The sequence below is a fragment of the Coptis chinensis genome, chromosome 4, assembly GCF_015680905.1.
Source record: "Coptis chinensis isolate HL-2020 chromosome 4, ASM1568090v1, whole genome shotgun sequence".
NCBI classification, from domain to species: domain Eukaryota; kingdom Viridiplantae; phylum Streptophyta; class Magnoliopsida; order Ranunculales; family Ranunculaceae; genus Coptis; species Coptis chinensis.
This window is the reverse complement of record NC_141459.1, coordinates 72,144,818-72,162,025: the sequence shown is the minus strand read 5'-3', so window position 1 is coordinate 72,162,025 and position 17,208 is coordinate 72,144,818. Positions and strand designations below refer to the sequence as shown.

The 17,208-nt window shown below is 37.5% G+C and overlaps 1 protein-coding gene across 5 annotated transcripts; it reads left to right on the top strand.

Moving 5' to 3' along the window:
- The first annotated feature begins 908 nt into the window (after positions 1–908).
- LOC147504691 (Met-10+ like family protein) lies at positions 909–17,091 on the top strand. Of its 5 annotated transcripts, none has more exons than XM_086557472.1 (10): positions 909–1,762; positions 3,280–3,372; positions 5,088–5,207; positions 5,325–5,491; positions 6,079–6,149; positions 11,609–11,751; positions 12,183–12,294; positions 16,381–16,493; positions 16,569–16,653; positions 16,779–17,091. In XM_086557472.1, exons 1-10 carry the CDS (start codon positions 935–937, stop codon positions 16,802–16,804), a joined length of 1,758 nt encoding a protein of 585 aa, XP_086413598.1. In that variant the 5' UTR covers positions 909–934; the 3' UTR covers positions 16,805–17,091. The 5 variants fall into 5 exon arrangements, 3 of the variants coding, with proteins under 3 accessions (XP_086413598.1, XP_086413597.1, XP_086413599.1); XM_086557471.1 differs by having other exon boundaries at positions 16,569–16,698; XR_015193086.1 differs by lacking the exon at positions 16,381–16,493.
- The last annotated feature ends 117 nt before the right edge of the window (positions 17,092–17,208 follow it).

Sequence of the window (17,208 nt, the reverse complement as noted above, 5' to 3'; positions counted from 1 at the left end):
ACCGAACTTAAAACTTTTTCTTGATTATTCCAGATCCGATATGTTTCAAACCAATAACCTCAGTTTGAACTGGGTGAATCGGGGTTTTTTTTTTTTGTAATTAGATCATAATTTTCGTTATATAAATAGTAAATATTTTTTTTGGGGAGGGATCAATATACCGCCCATGGTATCATACCATGCCCCACAACTTCACCCACAACACAAACTAAAACCTAATTTTTTGTGCATATGTCCAGTAAACCATGAAAATCACCTCCACAAAATTTCATCTCATTTTATAGTATTTAACAATGTCAAAAGATAATTGCAAAATCGAAGAATCTAAGCCATTAAAAAAAACAAAGTTGGCAACATTTTTTAACTAGGTGAGAGGTTTCCAAATTAGCCGAATTTTGGTGGAGTAGTTATCCATAGTTAGTAGATCATATCTACAAAATATTAGCTCTTAACTCATCTTGTAAATAGGCGTGGTATAAAAAACCATGGTAAATGGATCATTCTATTTGTTTTTTGCTAAATATATACAAAGTGCATAAATTCAAAAGACATAACACATTAATTAAAAAATAAAAATTTCATTACTAAATCAAAACCCATTACAAAAGCTTACAATCTTGAACTCTATCAACTCTTATTATTAAATTTTATGACCATGAATCTCACAAAAAGTGTCTAGTCAAAATTTCGACTGGATGGGGCAAATAATGGTTTGATACATAGTTAATATAGAACCAATCCAATAAGAGTCTGGTTTTGATTTTCAAGATCCAGAACCAGTCCAAAATACTAAAGTAAGTCAGTAAATAACTGGTTCAGAACGGATCGGGTATCGGTTCTTACCCGACCCGACCCATTGCCAGCCCCAGCCCCCAGGAAGGAGCAACTATGTTACTGAACACAAAAGACATATACATGAAAAAATCAGTGAAGAATGTATATGTCTTCAAAACTAGTTCACTGTTGTCACCAACTTTCCTTCACTGTTTCTATAAAAAACTGCTTTATTCGAAAACCATTGTTTCCCAAATACTTTCTTCTCAATCCATATTGCACCATATCTTCAAACCCAACCTTATCCATACATAACGAGTTCATTTACGGCCCCTCTATATATAAAGGTAGAAAACCTTCCAAGGTTGAAGAAGAAGAAGAAGAAGATGATTCTATAATCGACAAAGAAAGCTTTTCTCGTGTATTTGACATTGCTGCCATAAGAGTTCCTGCAGAAGATTGTTTTTCATTGGAGAGTCAACTGAGAGGTCATCTTTTGAACTGGCCTCGTATTCGGAATATTGCTAGAGTTCCTGGGGATGAAATGGAGAGTGGATTCAAGAAGCTTTTACCTGAAAAAAATTCCCAGGAAGAAAACTTTGATTTGTTGAATCGCAGGATTTATGGGAAAGCGGAAGGTGATGGAGATGATTTGAGCCCAGTTTTATATAGAGATAAGCTTGTTAAGTCGTTTAATACTCGTGGTTATGTAAAGTTTAGCAATCTTGCGAAGATTTCAAGGCCGAAGAAGAAGATGAAGAAGAATGTGGTAATGGAGAATGAAGGATTGAAAGGAGATAAGGGAATTGGGAAGAATGATATTTGCATGGTTGAAGTTGTTGTAAACAGATACAGAGAAGAAGATGATATGGCTGGGCTGCTTGATGATGACTTTGAAGGAGGAAAGTGGAGAGGTTCTACGAGGTTGCTACTTTTGGATGAACGATTTGCAGGCAAAGAAGCTAATGAGTTACCTGAGGCTATTAAGGTGTTTGTTCCAACACTCTGATTATTTGTGAGTTGCCTCCATTTAGTTTTTGTCAACCTGTTTATTTGTACTTGAATACATTCTTTACTCGGACAGCTGCATTGATAATGATTAGTAATACTCCGATATGACTAGGATACTAATGAGGTGTGTATGGCAATTAAACTGGTGGTACTTAATAAAACTTAATTTCAAAAGTGAAGTCATAAAAATAATTCTATGAGCTCAAGAGCCTTAGGATTTACCCGATATGGACTGTGAAAATGCTGCTTTATAGATTAATTTCTACCTGTGCTTAGGTTTAAATAGCAGGACAAAGAGGTTACTCGTTACCCTTAATGTGGCACAAGTCCAATATGTCTAACATTCCTAACTACTATCTCTCTTTGTTACCAATTTCATTGATGGTTGTGATGAAACTAAAGAAGTTGTTTAAGGGTTTTATTTGGGGTAGTGTGGGTGGAAAGAAGAAAATCCATCTTGTGACCTAAAGATGACAGAGGTTTGGGGTGGAAGCACATCTTGCTCATGAATTAAGCATTGATAGAAAAATGGCTGTGGGGATATGGAGAGGGAGAAGGGCATTTGTGGCTGAATGTGGTGGTGGACCAATATGGTGAGTGGGTTACCAAGTGGATCGTGAAGGAACCAACAAATTTTCATGGAACTACTATTTGGAGGGGCATGATGGAACGAGTTTGTCAAAGGTATCACCTATACATTTGGTACTGGAGAATCTATTTCCCTTTAGGAAGACATTTGGGTAGGAGAAGTATCATCAAAAGAGCAACTTAGTGATGCGTTTTTGTTGGTCACTAACAAGAAAGCATTGGTATCATATCGTGTGGAAAGAGATAAAGAGTGGAGTGGAATGTGACTTTTAGAAGAGATTTAAATGATTAGGAAGTTGAATCCTATAAGTGACTTTTGGCTACCATTTATCTAGAGGGGGAGAAGTTTGGGGAGCTGGATAGAAAGAATTGGATGTGGGACAAGAAAGAGGAGTTCTCAGTGGTGTCTACCATGTGTTGGTTAATGAGTATGCTTTGCTCAACCTAAAAGCCAAAAAAAATTCTTAATGTATGAAGAGGAATAGAGCTCCACATTCTTTGTCCACTTTGCAAAGTGAGTGAGGAGAGTGTGGATCATCCCTTCTTACTTGCACCTTCTAATTAGTAAAATCAAACTAGCACTGCTTTGTAACCGGATAGAGGGGATCCTCTTGAGCAGTGCTTAACTCCTTACTACGTGGCCTATAACCTCCGAGAATAAGGGGATACTTTCAGTGTGGTTCGGTTGTTTGGAATATTTTAAGCTTTGGGTGAACTCTGAGACTAAGAGCAGCACAAGTGTTGTTTTTACCTCTGCTGGATACGACACTAATTGTAGACCTTTTCATAATTAGCCAATATAACATGGAACTAATAAGAAATTTTTGACCGTCATACGTTATGAGTTTCTGTCCTTCAAGTTGCTGCAATTTGAGTTTCTGTAAATTCATCTACTGTTGTCTCTAGGTGTTGCTTAAAGAAGGCGTCAAGCTAGGACAGATTTGTGAGCTTGTAACATGCAGACTGACTCTGTTATACAATTACTGGCAGATGAGTGAGGTATATTAATTATTTGATTGCATTTATCATTATGTTGTTTTCTGATAAGTTTTTTCTCTGTTCATCTCATTGTTGTAAGATTAATGAGTGTGTGAATTACTGAATTATCTGATTGCATTTATTAGTATTTTGCTTTCTAATCTGTTCTTCTCAAGACACCTTCTTGTTCTATATTTGTCTGTTTTGTTTTCGAGTAGTTGCAGACAATTGGCTCAAGACAACATTTCCCTAGAAGCTCGTCTTCTTTTCAATCTTCGTTACTTGAACTTTTCGTATTGTCGAAGGAAGGGGCATTTTTATCATAGAAGTTAAAGGCGCCAGTGGGGGGTGTTGACAGTTGGGGCATGCTAATTGCTAACCATGGATTTGTCCACACACACAATAACAAAAAGGAAATAAAAAGGAATACTATGTATAAACATAAAATTTAAACTAACTACCGCACCAGAAGTCTGTCATTAGTTGATTGCATGTATGTGTTTTTAGGTGTACATGTCCTTTGGTTGGGTTGTTCACTCCTCAGTCTGACTTAGACAGTTGCTCCAAGCCTCCAGCATCTTGGTCCCAAGTGTAGAACCTGTACTATATTTTCCCTTATCACTCTAACTACAACTCACCCCAGTCTATCACCGAGATAGATTTCTGTCTCCTGCCATTAAACTTTTCGCTCTTTAACTTGTCTCATACAATTAATTATCATAGATCATAAATATCATGGGCAGGATATCAACATGAAAATTATAACTTGTCCGGGACATGTATCACTAGATTGATTAGAATGGAAGACCAACTGTTGTTAATGATCAATCGCCTCATGTGCAGTGTAAACTCATTCTATGTATTAGAAGTTAGAACTTGAAAATAATTGGTGAATCTTGGTTGAACTTTTCAGACTACAATATTCTTCTTTAACAATTGAATGATCAAAAATGCAATATGTGAGCCTATATATTCCAATGTGTTTTGAGTTGTGGACTGTCATTTCTGTTTCAAAAAAAAAGAAAGGCCAGTATTAGGAACCTTTATTTTCAGTTTCTTTTATCATAACACAGTGATTGGACAGAAAATTTTGGTATTTATATGGGAGATAGGAGCAAAACATTTCTGAAGATATATATTGTGCTAATTCTGAATAAATATCCTAGCTCCTCCACTGCATATAACATGGGAGATAGGAGCAAATTTGTTCTGAGTATATATATTGTGTTAATTGTGAAGAAATATCCTGGCTCCTCCATTGCATATATATAAAAAAAGGCTCCTTCACTGCATACAACACCAGGTATGAAAACAATGACAACGTGTTCACTGTTGAACTGTATTTAATGAAGGCGCTAATAATATTGATAAGAACTTGGATGGAGCTTAATGGGTCAGTGGCTGATATATCGTACTAAAAAGGAAGAGGGCTGTGTACCATATTTTTGTCTTCGATCACTTTAGGACCTCTTCATCTTTTAACGAAAACATCGCTTTATCTGTGTATTCTAAATAAACTATGAGTGACTTAAAGTTTCCGAGTTTCTCCCAACCAAATCACTTTATCTTCATAACTTGGGTCTTATGAAGATGAAAACTGTTTCTAGATGCAGCTTGGTCACAGGTTGTTTCTGGGAAGTCACTGTTTTGAACTTGTCATGGTTTATAAATATATCATTCTGTAACTTGCTATATCTCCAAGAACGTGAAATTTGAAGTCTATATTATTTGCACAGATCTTAGAAGGCTTGCTGCCAAAGGGATTGATTGTTCCAACAGCGTTTGAAATGGTTGGACACATTGCGCACCTAAATCTGAGAGAAGAGCACCTACCTTTTAAAAAGACCATCGCTCAGGTTTATCATTAAATCAATTATTAATTGGTGGTTTGGCTTTGTAGCAGTATAATTTAGTTTGAATATGTTTGCCTTTTTCTTACACTTGTATAACTAAAGTTTGTTCTTAATTTTCAGGTAGTCTTGGATAAAAACAAGCCAAAGATAAAAACAGTTGTTAACAAAATTGATTCAATTCAAAATGACTACAGGACAATGCAGCTCGAAGTTCTAGCTGGCAATCATTCCCTGATGACTACCGTTGTTGAGAATGGATTTCGTTTTCATGTTGATCTAGCAACAGTGTATGTTTTCTATACATACATGCCAATAGAACTTTGAATTATATTTTGTCGGACTATATATTATGTAAAAACAGTCTCTTCGTAGGTCTTTTGTTGTAAGATGTATGTTATGGAATATTAGTATTCAGGACACATGATCATCTCTTTTATAAAGAGTGTAGTATCATACGTAGGTCCACACCACTTAATTTGGCCGCTTGTGAGTCACACTTTTCCATATTTTCTTCACCTTTTCTCCTTTCATTCTTTACTCACAAGCCTTAGACTCCTAAAGCTAGAGAACCTACAGAATCAACTATTGCAACATTAGATTCCACCTTCACCATACCTGTCTTCGAGAATAGTAGAATATGATTCTTATATTTTATTCGGGGTATTGAATCAAATCCCACCTTCAGCTGGAAAAGTGGGGATTTAAGGATTAGGTGAGTAATATTGTAACCATAGAAAACACACACACACACACACACACACACATATATATATATATATTAATTGGGATATATGTTCTTGGGGTCAGCAACTAAGCCAAGGTCATTGTTTTTATATAAATGGATGACTAGGATCAAACTATTCCTTCTATGCAGATATTGGAACTCTAGGCTAGCAACGGAAAGGCAAAGGCTTCTGAACTGCTTTATGGGCAGTGATGTTGTATGTAAGTTGATTTATCATCCACTGTTGACTACTTGAATTGTAATTATTAAACTGTTATCGTATAGAAAGGATCTGTTTTGTTTTGTTTTTGATAAGTAAAATTTATTGATTAGGATGTAAAGAGGATACAATGTGAGAGAGAAACTCACTTACATGATACACCAACTTACACTGGAGGATCACACACATCCCAAGTCCTAATACCCGTTATAAAGAACTCCTCCCCTCCCTTACAAAGACCCAACAAACTACATTCCGAATGTTGATAAGAAATCCCAATTGTCACCCCTATCGCTAGCAAACACATACTATTAGTCTACATGATCATCTTCATGTTCCACCTCCATGTTAGACTGATAATTGTCTAAACCCAGCCCCATCGTTTTCTCAATCCGGCACTCCTCACTATTATTTTCATGTATTTTCCCAAAGAGTTTTTCAAGGCCCGTCCTTCCCAAACCAGATGATATCCCCAATTTACCTGCTAAATGCACGACCATGTATTTGACTATTTGATCCAATCGCGAGAATCATCTGTGTTTCGGCAATGGTATATTCTTTTCGCAATTGCACCCATATTATCTTCTTTATGATTTTCATGCTGCACCCTCAGAGAATGATCATTCAACATGCTATTGTCATTTGAGCCAGCCTCTGCCCCTGCTCTACCACTACTAAATAGCTCAGCAGCATCCCCTCTCGATGCAGCGCCATGAACAACACCACCCCGTGGCTCAGTCTCATTCACTCTTATAGTAGCCACCTCACCACCTTCCTCAATAACCAGTACAGACCTCGCAACGTCTACCCCAACCTCATCAAACATTCTATCCTTCCCGCTAATGGAAGCATCATGCATGCCCAAAACACTACCTCCCCCAACAGTCAACTCCCCTCTAAGAATCGGGGAGGTTGCACACCCAGTTTCCTCTGTAGTTGTTACTTGCTCATCCACAACTGATGTTTGAAATTCGATGGTTCGCTGTTCATCCTCTAGTCTTTGAAGAGCTTTGTAGATCTTCTTGTGTTGGTACACTGTTTAGATTTTCGCTTTCTCTGCGAGGCAGATATCTGGAGAAGATGATCTAATTTGTCTAAGATGCATTCAGTAATTGGGTCTGGACATAGAAGTCCACGTGTATTGATATCTTGTGGAGTCAATTGGGCTGCTGGGTTGAGTCCATCAAGAGAATAATGCTCCCCGCTAGATAAAGATGACCTCACAGTTAAGTTAGATCCAACTCTATGGGGCACTTTGCCCAGGCCCAACTATACCATTAACAAGACCATGTCTAATCTCTTGACTTAGAGATCTTTGCTGATCACGTGTCTCCAAATGTTCCTTTCCCTAGGGGTGCCAACTGGTCAGGTTTTAGCGGTTTCGGTTTGGGTTTTACTATTTGCAGTTCTATCGGTTTCGGTTCTCAACGGTTTTAGTATGAAAATTATAGAATCCAACCCAAAACCATCAAAACCCACGGTTTTTATCGGTTTCAGTTCTAATTCGGGTCTTTATTATTTATTATGATTATTAAATAATTTCAATAATTTAAATACTAAAATTTGTTTTTATTTTTATTTTTTTCTTTTCCTACATGATAATATTATTTTATGTATAATTAGTGATGTATCAACAATCATATTTACATCTATCTATGAACATATATCAATCATACAGGTTAAAACATTTACCATTCATGTGATAATTTCAAACTCTGATATAGAAATTAAAATAATCAAATATCTAACCCCAAAAATTTGATTTTTTTTTACGTGCATACACATATATTTGTTTCCTTGTATTAATTCGATCGTGTACACATGCAATCACATATATTTGTTACCTTGATATATTTTACGTGCATGCACATATATTTGTACACGTGTATTAACTCACATTTTAAATCGAACATGTGAGTACATGCGTCTTACAATTACATCTCATCACTAATTTTTAACATGAGCACTACATATTAGTTTATAATAAGCGCGTGTACCACAATATATCAAGCATGTGTATTCTATTTAAATATACACGTGCATGAGTTAATAAATATAAAATATATTAGTTAATTCATAATATACACGTTGACATTATTATTAACATCTATGATATACTTGTTTAACGTATTGTTATAAATTATACATTTAACAACGCACATTCACTATTATGCTATATATATTTAATTGACTTTTACACGTAAAAAATATATTTTATAGTATAATGTATGAGTTTGATTATCTTAAATGTAATATAATACTAAATTTTATATATCGAAATCATAATAATCGGTTCCGGTTTCGGTTCGGGTACCCACGGGTTTTTTACTATTCGGTTCTACGGTTTCGGTTCTTTATCGGTTCGGTTCTTAATGACCTGTTTTAAATGGGTCTAACTTTTTAAGACCCAGAACTGGAACATTCGGTTTCGGTTCTGGATAATCGGGTACCCATTGGCACCCCTACCTTTCCCTCATGCAGGAGGCCCACTCTTCTGTGACAACTGTCCCCTCAGCACAATTCAAATTCAAATTCAAATTCAGGCACTTCATATGATTTGCTACTCTTATACCTTCTAATCTTATCTAAGCTTAAGTCACACCCGTCTTGTTCCTCCCTCTCTCTACGACCAAACTCTGTTTCAACCACCAATTCTTCTTCTTCATCCACACTCCTACCATTAGATTCTCTTTCAGCCACCATATCCCCTAGCTCCCTGGCAACCACAGGTGTTGATTCCCTATTTGACAAAATCAAATTAAAGTTTGAGGAATCTTCACTTGGAGTTTTCGCCACAACTGACGCTATACCATTTGCTACTGTGTTTTGGTTCACCCTATCTTGACCACCATGTCCTTCTGAAGATGCCCTCTCAACTGCCATTTCCTCCCTGCTTCCCAAATTCAAAACCTCGATGGAGTATCTCCTCCAAGTCATTGATACCCAAACACCATCTTCACTAAACACCACATTTTTCTCCTGATCACTCCCCCTTCCTTTCTCCTTCAACGCCAAACCAAACTTCTCTTTCACATTTTCTCAACACGGATTGTCGTTAACGAACCTTACTTGCTTATTAACCAAGATCCGTTCATTCTCACCGCATCCTTCCTCCTCATCCACCTGATTTTCTGTGTGTCCTCTCTCATTATCTCACTCACTCCTCTGTGAATCAACGCTTACAGATACGATCCATTCCCCTTTGGTCTCCCCCCCTCCTCAGTGTTGTTCCTCTCCTGATCCACATCCCCAAAACCTTGTTTACTTTGAATTGTAGTCCCTTCTGCAAAGCCTTTAAGCGATGTAGCAAATTTTCTCCATCCCTCGCCGTTTTCGACTTCTGGTACACATAGGTAGACCATGCAACCTTTATTAGAGCTGGGATTGATTGAAATCTGCGCATACCTTCCATTTATGTTGGATCTGATACATAGATTCACAACAGCTTGTGCATCCCTTCTCCAGTTTACACGAACATCACCTGTGTCCTTGTTTGCAACAAAGGATTGTGGTTTGATCTGAAAATTCCTGATTTTTAAAAGATTGGCACCTCTTTCTTTGTGTATTGAAAATTCCTGAAGCACAATCTTACCATCCACAGACTAGCATGTGCAAAATCCTAAAGGCATATAGACACATGTGCCTGGATGTATTGAAATATGTGTTTACTGGTGAATTTGATTGCTGTGGCTCTTTTTTTTGGTTGGTGTGGCTCTTCATGTCCTGAACGCATGTGGATGATGTTTTTAACTGTGTATATACATGAAAATTTTATTGGATGTGGCTTTCATGTGCTGCAAGTATATATTGACGTGCCAGGATGTGTTGGATTCTGTATCTGTGGGTAAATTTATGATCAGTTGTGGCGTAAGCATTGGCAACTGCTAGTATTTAATCAGTTTTGTTGTTTTTGGAGGGAAACAATACCCTACTGCTGAGAATTCACTGGCAGGGAGATGCAATCTCAGATTTATAGCACAGGTGTTAGTATTTCAAACTTGCCAACTCTCACTTTGGTAAGGAAACTGCTAGTAGAAAAAATGTGCTTAGAAGCACCATGTATCAACATGTGCACCTTCTCAATTTCTTTATGCTTGGGGCTTGGGATTATACTCTTTTTTCCCTTTTCAAAACTGTAGGTCTTCACTTATATATTGGCATATAACCTTCCAAATGGATAATCTCACTTCAATTTGGCCAAGCCATTATGAGATATTTGTGTCTCTTCTATCCTCATGCTGTCTAAGATAAAATATTAGATACTAAAACGCACACCTCTTCCTGCTGCTGGTAAGATGCAGTCAAATGTTGCCTGTTTTTCTGTGAAAAGAAAACTTGCCAATCCCTGCATCCGACGGATAAAGTATGACGGTGGAAATAGTAGATTGAACTTCAATTCATAAAACACGTAAAATTAAGACGAAATTGTGTTCATGAAGTTACTTTGAGATCTTGTTTTCATGTCCTAAAACCTACCCTTAGCCATTTTCTCATAATGTGCTATTTCCTTTCTTCTCCTTGTACTTTTTCCATTCACCCATTCAATTGCTTCACATTCAACACCATGATTCAAAGCTTGTCTTGGTGGCTTAGAAAATCCCTTTTAAATATCTTTTGGACATGGTAAGACTGAAGCACGACTACACTCCAGCCAAAAACACCGACTCTAATTCTAGTATCATCACCCACTCCATCTTATGAGCGAAGTAGACAACTACATAGTAACTTTGGTCCTCCCTGTCCATTTGAACTCTTTTATTAATTATGAAAGTGATGGAATAATGCCTAACTAGAATTCTAGTTTATATAGTAATTGTTATTTTAGTAGTAGTTAGTTTAGTTTAGTTGCTTTGCAATTATGAATTCTTGTGCTCCAAGGAATGATTTGTATAAACAAGGCATATGGCCTCCCAAATTTGGAGGTTGATTGTTAAGAAAAAAGTGTGTGATTTTAGGAATATAAGCGTTTAGATTTTGGGGTTCATCTAAAATCCCCCTTTTCTATCAAATCAGGGTTTAGTTTAGCTGTGGTTTATCTCTGGTCTTGAATTGAAGTTGCTTCCACCTTCAATAGCCCATCAAATTGGTATCAGAGCACTAAATGGAAAGCAACTAAACTAAACTATATACTACTAACATGACAATCACTAAATAAACTAGATTTCTAATTGTGCATTCTTCTATTAGAAAGATACGACAGTAGGTAGAACTTGCTTTTTTACTGCCTTGGCTTCTAGGTATGTGTCCTCTTTGACCTCATTTCTAGACAAAAGCATGCCTCTATGTAGAATACGTTTTTCTTTGTGTCAATCCTAATTCTGTTCTCCAGAGGAATATAGTTTTTCATGTTTATATTTTTTTTAGCTTATAATGTTGTGGTTTTGACTTGTTCAAGCTTCTTTTTCCTTTTTCATGTTAAATGTTTTCTACCTATTGAGGTTAGAGCTTAATCATTCACAGGTGATGTTTTCGCTGGCGTTGGCCCATTAGCCATAACTGCGGCAAAGAAAGTGAAATGTGTTTATGCTAATGATTTAAACCCGTCTGCAGTGGAATATTTAGAAAGAAATAGTGTGTTGAACAAACTTGAGAGAAAAATTACGGTATGACCTTTACCTGAGATTTAATCTACATAAACTGTTTATTTTTAGGGTTAGTTAGTGATACCCCCCACCACCACCCCCACCCCCAATTACTAGTTGCAATTAGGGATACCCCCCATTTAAAAAAAAAAAATAGGACACCTCACCCCCACCCCCACCCCCACCCACAAAGTTGTAAGATCCAACGGCTGCGAGATGAAGTTTGTTTTTCACATGATGAAGCATTACCGTTGGATCTTGCAACTGAGGATGGGGGGCCGGGGGGGGGGGGGTTTCCCTAATTGCAACTAGTAATGTGGGGTATCCCTAACTAACCCTGATTTTTATTATTGACAATCTATGCAAACTGTTAGCCTTGGATTTCAAAAGCATTTACATATCACGCTTTATGGCATTAAGAAGGGTGTTCCATATGAATGTGTAATCTTCAGGTATATAACATGGACGGAAGGAGGTTCATTGATACTCTATTCACAAGTCAAAAAAATTCCTCCATTACACAAGTCGTTATGAATTTGCCAAATGATGCTGCCGAATTTCTTGGTATGTTATTTTGGATAAATGCTTAGTCAATTGAATCCTATTAACTCTTGACAATTAGTATTCTAGCATTGTTGCTTATATACTACAGAAACTTTCATCTATTACTTTATTATAGGTGCCTCTATCTGTATGGGGAAACAACTCTTTTAGTTTATCAGTTCCTCTTACATTTTTTTTTTTTGGTTTTTCGTGTTGAATTCAAGAGTTCTGCTTCTTCTATGTTATTTTTTGTTTGTACTCAACTTTGTACTCTGTAAATCCCAATGAAATAAGGTCGATCCACCCAATAACTTACATTGTTGGAAATGCTAATAGAAGAGACAAACAGTGCAGAGGTAGGGGAATACAGTGAAACTTGTGGAGATATAGGAGAAAGATTGGAAATTTAAAAAGAAATTTCTGCAGGTGGTGGGGGGAGGGAGTACCACCAAAGAGGGAAACAACATGGTGGTAGATGAAGGAAAGGATAGTGGCAGTTGTGAGGAGACAAAGGCAAGAAGACCAGGGTTGGAAGTGAGGGAGATTAATGTAGATGGTCCTGCTGGAACGCAAGGGACGACATAAAAACGAGATGTTCAGAGAGGGCAAAGAGCCGGTGGAGCAGGAGGAGAGAAAGGAAGAATCATTGAGATTTGGCGAGAGGTGGGATGTCAATGTGGTCCCAAGCAGAAAAAGATTTGGGAGGCTGCTGGATGCAATTGATGGGACGAAGTTAAGGGGTCCATAGATGGAGAGTTTAATGAAGAGGATGGGGAACGATAGTCTGATGTTTAGCTATGGGTTTCTTAGGTCTTAGGTCTTAGGTCTTAGGATTTAGTCCAATTTTGTTTGAAAATTAGACCTTAGTCTTACTTCTGTTACTTGACTGTGGTCAATCTGCTTGCTTACGAATGCCCTCAATGTTTTGATTACAAATATGCCACTAAGTTGTGGTCCGGTTTATTAGTTAGTTGGACCTTTGTCATCATCTAGACAACCCAAATGACTAAGATCCAGTGGTGCCAGAGTGGTCTTCTTCCATCATCATCTTCCTCGTCATCCCCACCCACCACCATTACTGTACCGCAGCTACCAATCCCATGTTTTCAGCAACTTCATCCCATCCAACATATGAAGTATGATTTATATTCTCTCAAACCCAACAACAACCCATTCTGCATTTCTCGTAAAATCCACCACACTTTTCAACTCAATACCATCCCCAAAACCACTAAAATTCACCTTCACCCTACTCATCACAAATTTCAAATTATTCATCTCAACCCAACAACCTATTTCCAAATTAACCAAAGGTTAAGGAAATTTAGTGTAGAATTGTAACCAAGTGTTGATCACAGTAAAGAAATCGATGAAATTAATATAAATAGACAGAAGTGTCTTGAAGTGCAGTGAAATTGGATTTTCTTAATGGGTTAATGTCGAAGTTACCAGAGAATGAAAATGAGGCATTGAAAAGGGTGATGGGGTTGAAAATTGAGCAGATTGAAAGCTGAACTTGCTCAGTTAATTGAGTGATGAGAGTGAGGTGATGTGGGTTCATTTTGTTTTTCTTCAAAAATGTATGGAATTTCATTATTGCTCAGACAGTTTAGTTGAATTTGGAAGCAATTTGACGTGTTAGTTAGTTAGCTTTTCAATGGTTTGTGGAATCCCAATGAAATGATTTTACAAAAAATGGGTTTGGATGGAAATGGGTTTTGGTGGAATTGGGTGGAAGAGGTGATGATATGAGTTTATATCAACCCAGTTAGTTTTGCTATTGGGCTATTGGGTCTTCACTCTTGATTTATTATTAGGCCAAACATGAGATGCGCAGATCAATGGCCAGTTGTTGTTAGATCGTAATTAACCATTCACGGACCAACACATGGCAAACCAAACACTTCAACATAAAAACATGCGAGAGTCACACTCAGGGGTATTATGGCCATATTGAAAAAGGAAGCAGATTGACCACGGCCAACATTGTGGAATCACAGTCAAGGGAAAAAAGTAAAATTAAAGTTTAATTTTCAAACAAAGTTGGATTAAAACCTAATTAGTAGGACCAAGACCTAAAAAACCCTTTATCTTGCTCCAAAGACTATATATAGTCATATAGATGATACAGAGGAGTAGGTAAAGAGGGAGTGCAGAAGGTGGTGGAGGATGGTCATCGGTGGCTGCCCGATTTGTCGCATTTTCTGTTCTTTTCTTTCCTTTTTCTAGTGTGTGTGTGCCACTGGGTCTGCACTCTGCACCTGTTTGTTTCGTTTTATTTATTTATTTTTGCTGTTTTTATTTGGGTTCGTAGACAGCAGTAGTAGGTGTTATCTTTTCCTTTTACATGTTTTTTTGGGTGTATGGGTGTGGGGAATTTCTTAAATTAGCTACTGGCTAATTGTTTAGCTCTCAGATGTAACGGTTTGTCTGGTTCTATATATTTATCTATTACTTCTGAAAGTAGTATAATAATAAATTGCATTAGAACACCTCAGTGTTTGTACTACAGCTTGTTTAGCTTCAGGGCATGGGTTTAAAAGGTGTACCTATGCAGGTAGGAAGATGACCATGTCTTCAATGCTGGCCTGTTTAGGTTCAACTATGACTTTAGTGACTTTAGATCTGTATCGAGCGCAGCTTAGACGTGCTCCATCTTAGTGGGCTGTTGAGGTGCCCCTGTAGATGTGACAGTAGAGATCTGGAAACCTTGGAACGAGTAGACATATGAGGGTCTGAACAATGTCACATTCTATGTCATTCTATGCTACATGGCCTCGCCATATTTTAAAAATTATCCATGTCGGATACGAATCCACGTGTCCGTGTCGGACAAACCACAAACACATACAGTATGTGATATGACTCAATTTTTGATATTCTTCCATGTCAGACAATTCCTATCTGTGTCGGATAGAGACACACACATCCGTGTCAGTGTAACTTAGGTCACAATTGGTGCAAGTACATGGTTAAGTTTTGGATCTCTTCTACCGGGAAATTATCTCACCTCAACTTATTTCTTGTTAGAGTTCTTAGAACTTTCGGTGTGGGATCAAGACAAATCTCAAAAAGATAGTGCAAGTGGTTCTCACTATCAGTGAAAATAACTGTGTTGAAGTTCACTGAAGGCAGTCCGTAGTCTGCCTTTGGCAATCAGCGTGGGACTTGGCATTTGGCAATACAACCAACTACCTGGCTGAGTGGACGCAGCTGTGGAGATTCAATTGCTGCAATTGGTTTTTTTAGGGGAAATTGATGCATACCTTGGATTAGAAAGGATAGATGGGACTTGGCAACCTGCAACATTGTGTCTTCTCATCTACTTGGTGGGAGGGGAATTTCAGAGCAGATCACTATTCAGGGTTGAAGTCTAGGACTTATTAACTAGGAGACTTTTGTTGGAAACCTGGAGGTCTTCCATATATAAAGTGGAGGATCACCACTAGATATACTTTACATTTTGATAAATCTGGGTTGGGACGTTTCATCTTTGTTAGCATGGCATCTAGCGGGTTGCCAACCTCGTTGCAATGTCACCTAGCCACTTAGGTGTTAGGCACACCAAGACCCCTGCACTTGTATTTGTTTTTTGCCTTCATGGACTCATTATTTGCTTTCCTAGCGGGTAAATGTTCTATCCAAGGATTTAGACTAACTATGCCCTACCTTAAACGTTTTTTCCTTCTATCTTCCTTTTGATGATCTGGACACTGCAGTCAGACCGTTGAAATTCTATCTTGGAATATGGCTTGATAATCTAATAAAGTTGCAAAATCGTATTTTATCGTATTGTGGGTTCTAGATCTCTTGGCATGTGCTTGATGTGTTTCTAAGTTCAGTTCGGAACCCATGGTATTCTAGTTGTAAGAACTATTTCATTTTATTTGTGGCATGTAGTATGGAATCTTATTGAAAGAAAACGTAAAGAACACCAACTTCGTTTAGATAATTTAGCTTACAAATGTGTGTAGTCCTCAAGATCTTATAGTAACCAGTGTAACCACATTTTGCAGTCTTGACTAATATGTTACTCACATGAAATTTGAAGTGATCCCAATCAATCAAAGTATAATTTTAGTCTAAGAGATCTTTCTTTGACTGTAGATGCATTCAGGGGCATATTCAGAAAGAGACCTAGAGCTCTTGATACGCCCATGCCTATGATCCATGTCTATGGATTTTCCAAAGCTCAAGATCCTGAGTTTGAATTCCATCAGGTCTATTACCTATATCATTTGGCAGGAATAATACCAATGTAGGCTCTTTCTTACTTATGTAAATTTTACTTGCAGAGAATAAAGACTGCACTCTTGGAGTTCGCAGTTGAGGTGGAAATGCATAGGGTTCGGGCTGTTGCACCTGGGAAGTGGATGCTATGTGCGTCATTTGTTCTCCCAGAGAGTGTAGCTTTTGCAAAGCAAAGTTAGAGTTGGCAAGAGACATCTCTACCATGACAGTTGTATTTCAATGCTTTCTCCAAATTTTGGAATTTCATTTTATAGGCGGGATGCATCAATATATCTTTTAATAAAGTATTGAAGGAGGTATAATGCTGATGGAATCTAATGCCAGAAACCATCTGTAGTGGAGTTGTTCCAGTTGCGGTCTGATTGCTGGTAAAGTTGCCTTGTGGAGAAAACTGCAACCCACTTAGACAATCATACGTTACCCAGTTTGGGTAAGACAGTTTGTAACTGGAACCATACTTACAGAGCTGTACAAATTAGAGTCTGCCTATTTTAGGACTGTGAAAGACTTTGGAATTGGTATTAATAATTATTTTGATCAACAATTTATTCATTTATTGTGGACGAAGACCCGAACTACTTGCATTGTGTATCCATATTTATAGTGTATGTAAATAAGTATGCAAAAAATTATTTGCATATAGTACAGTAACTATAAGAAACTGTTGTGGGTGAATTACCGTTC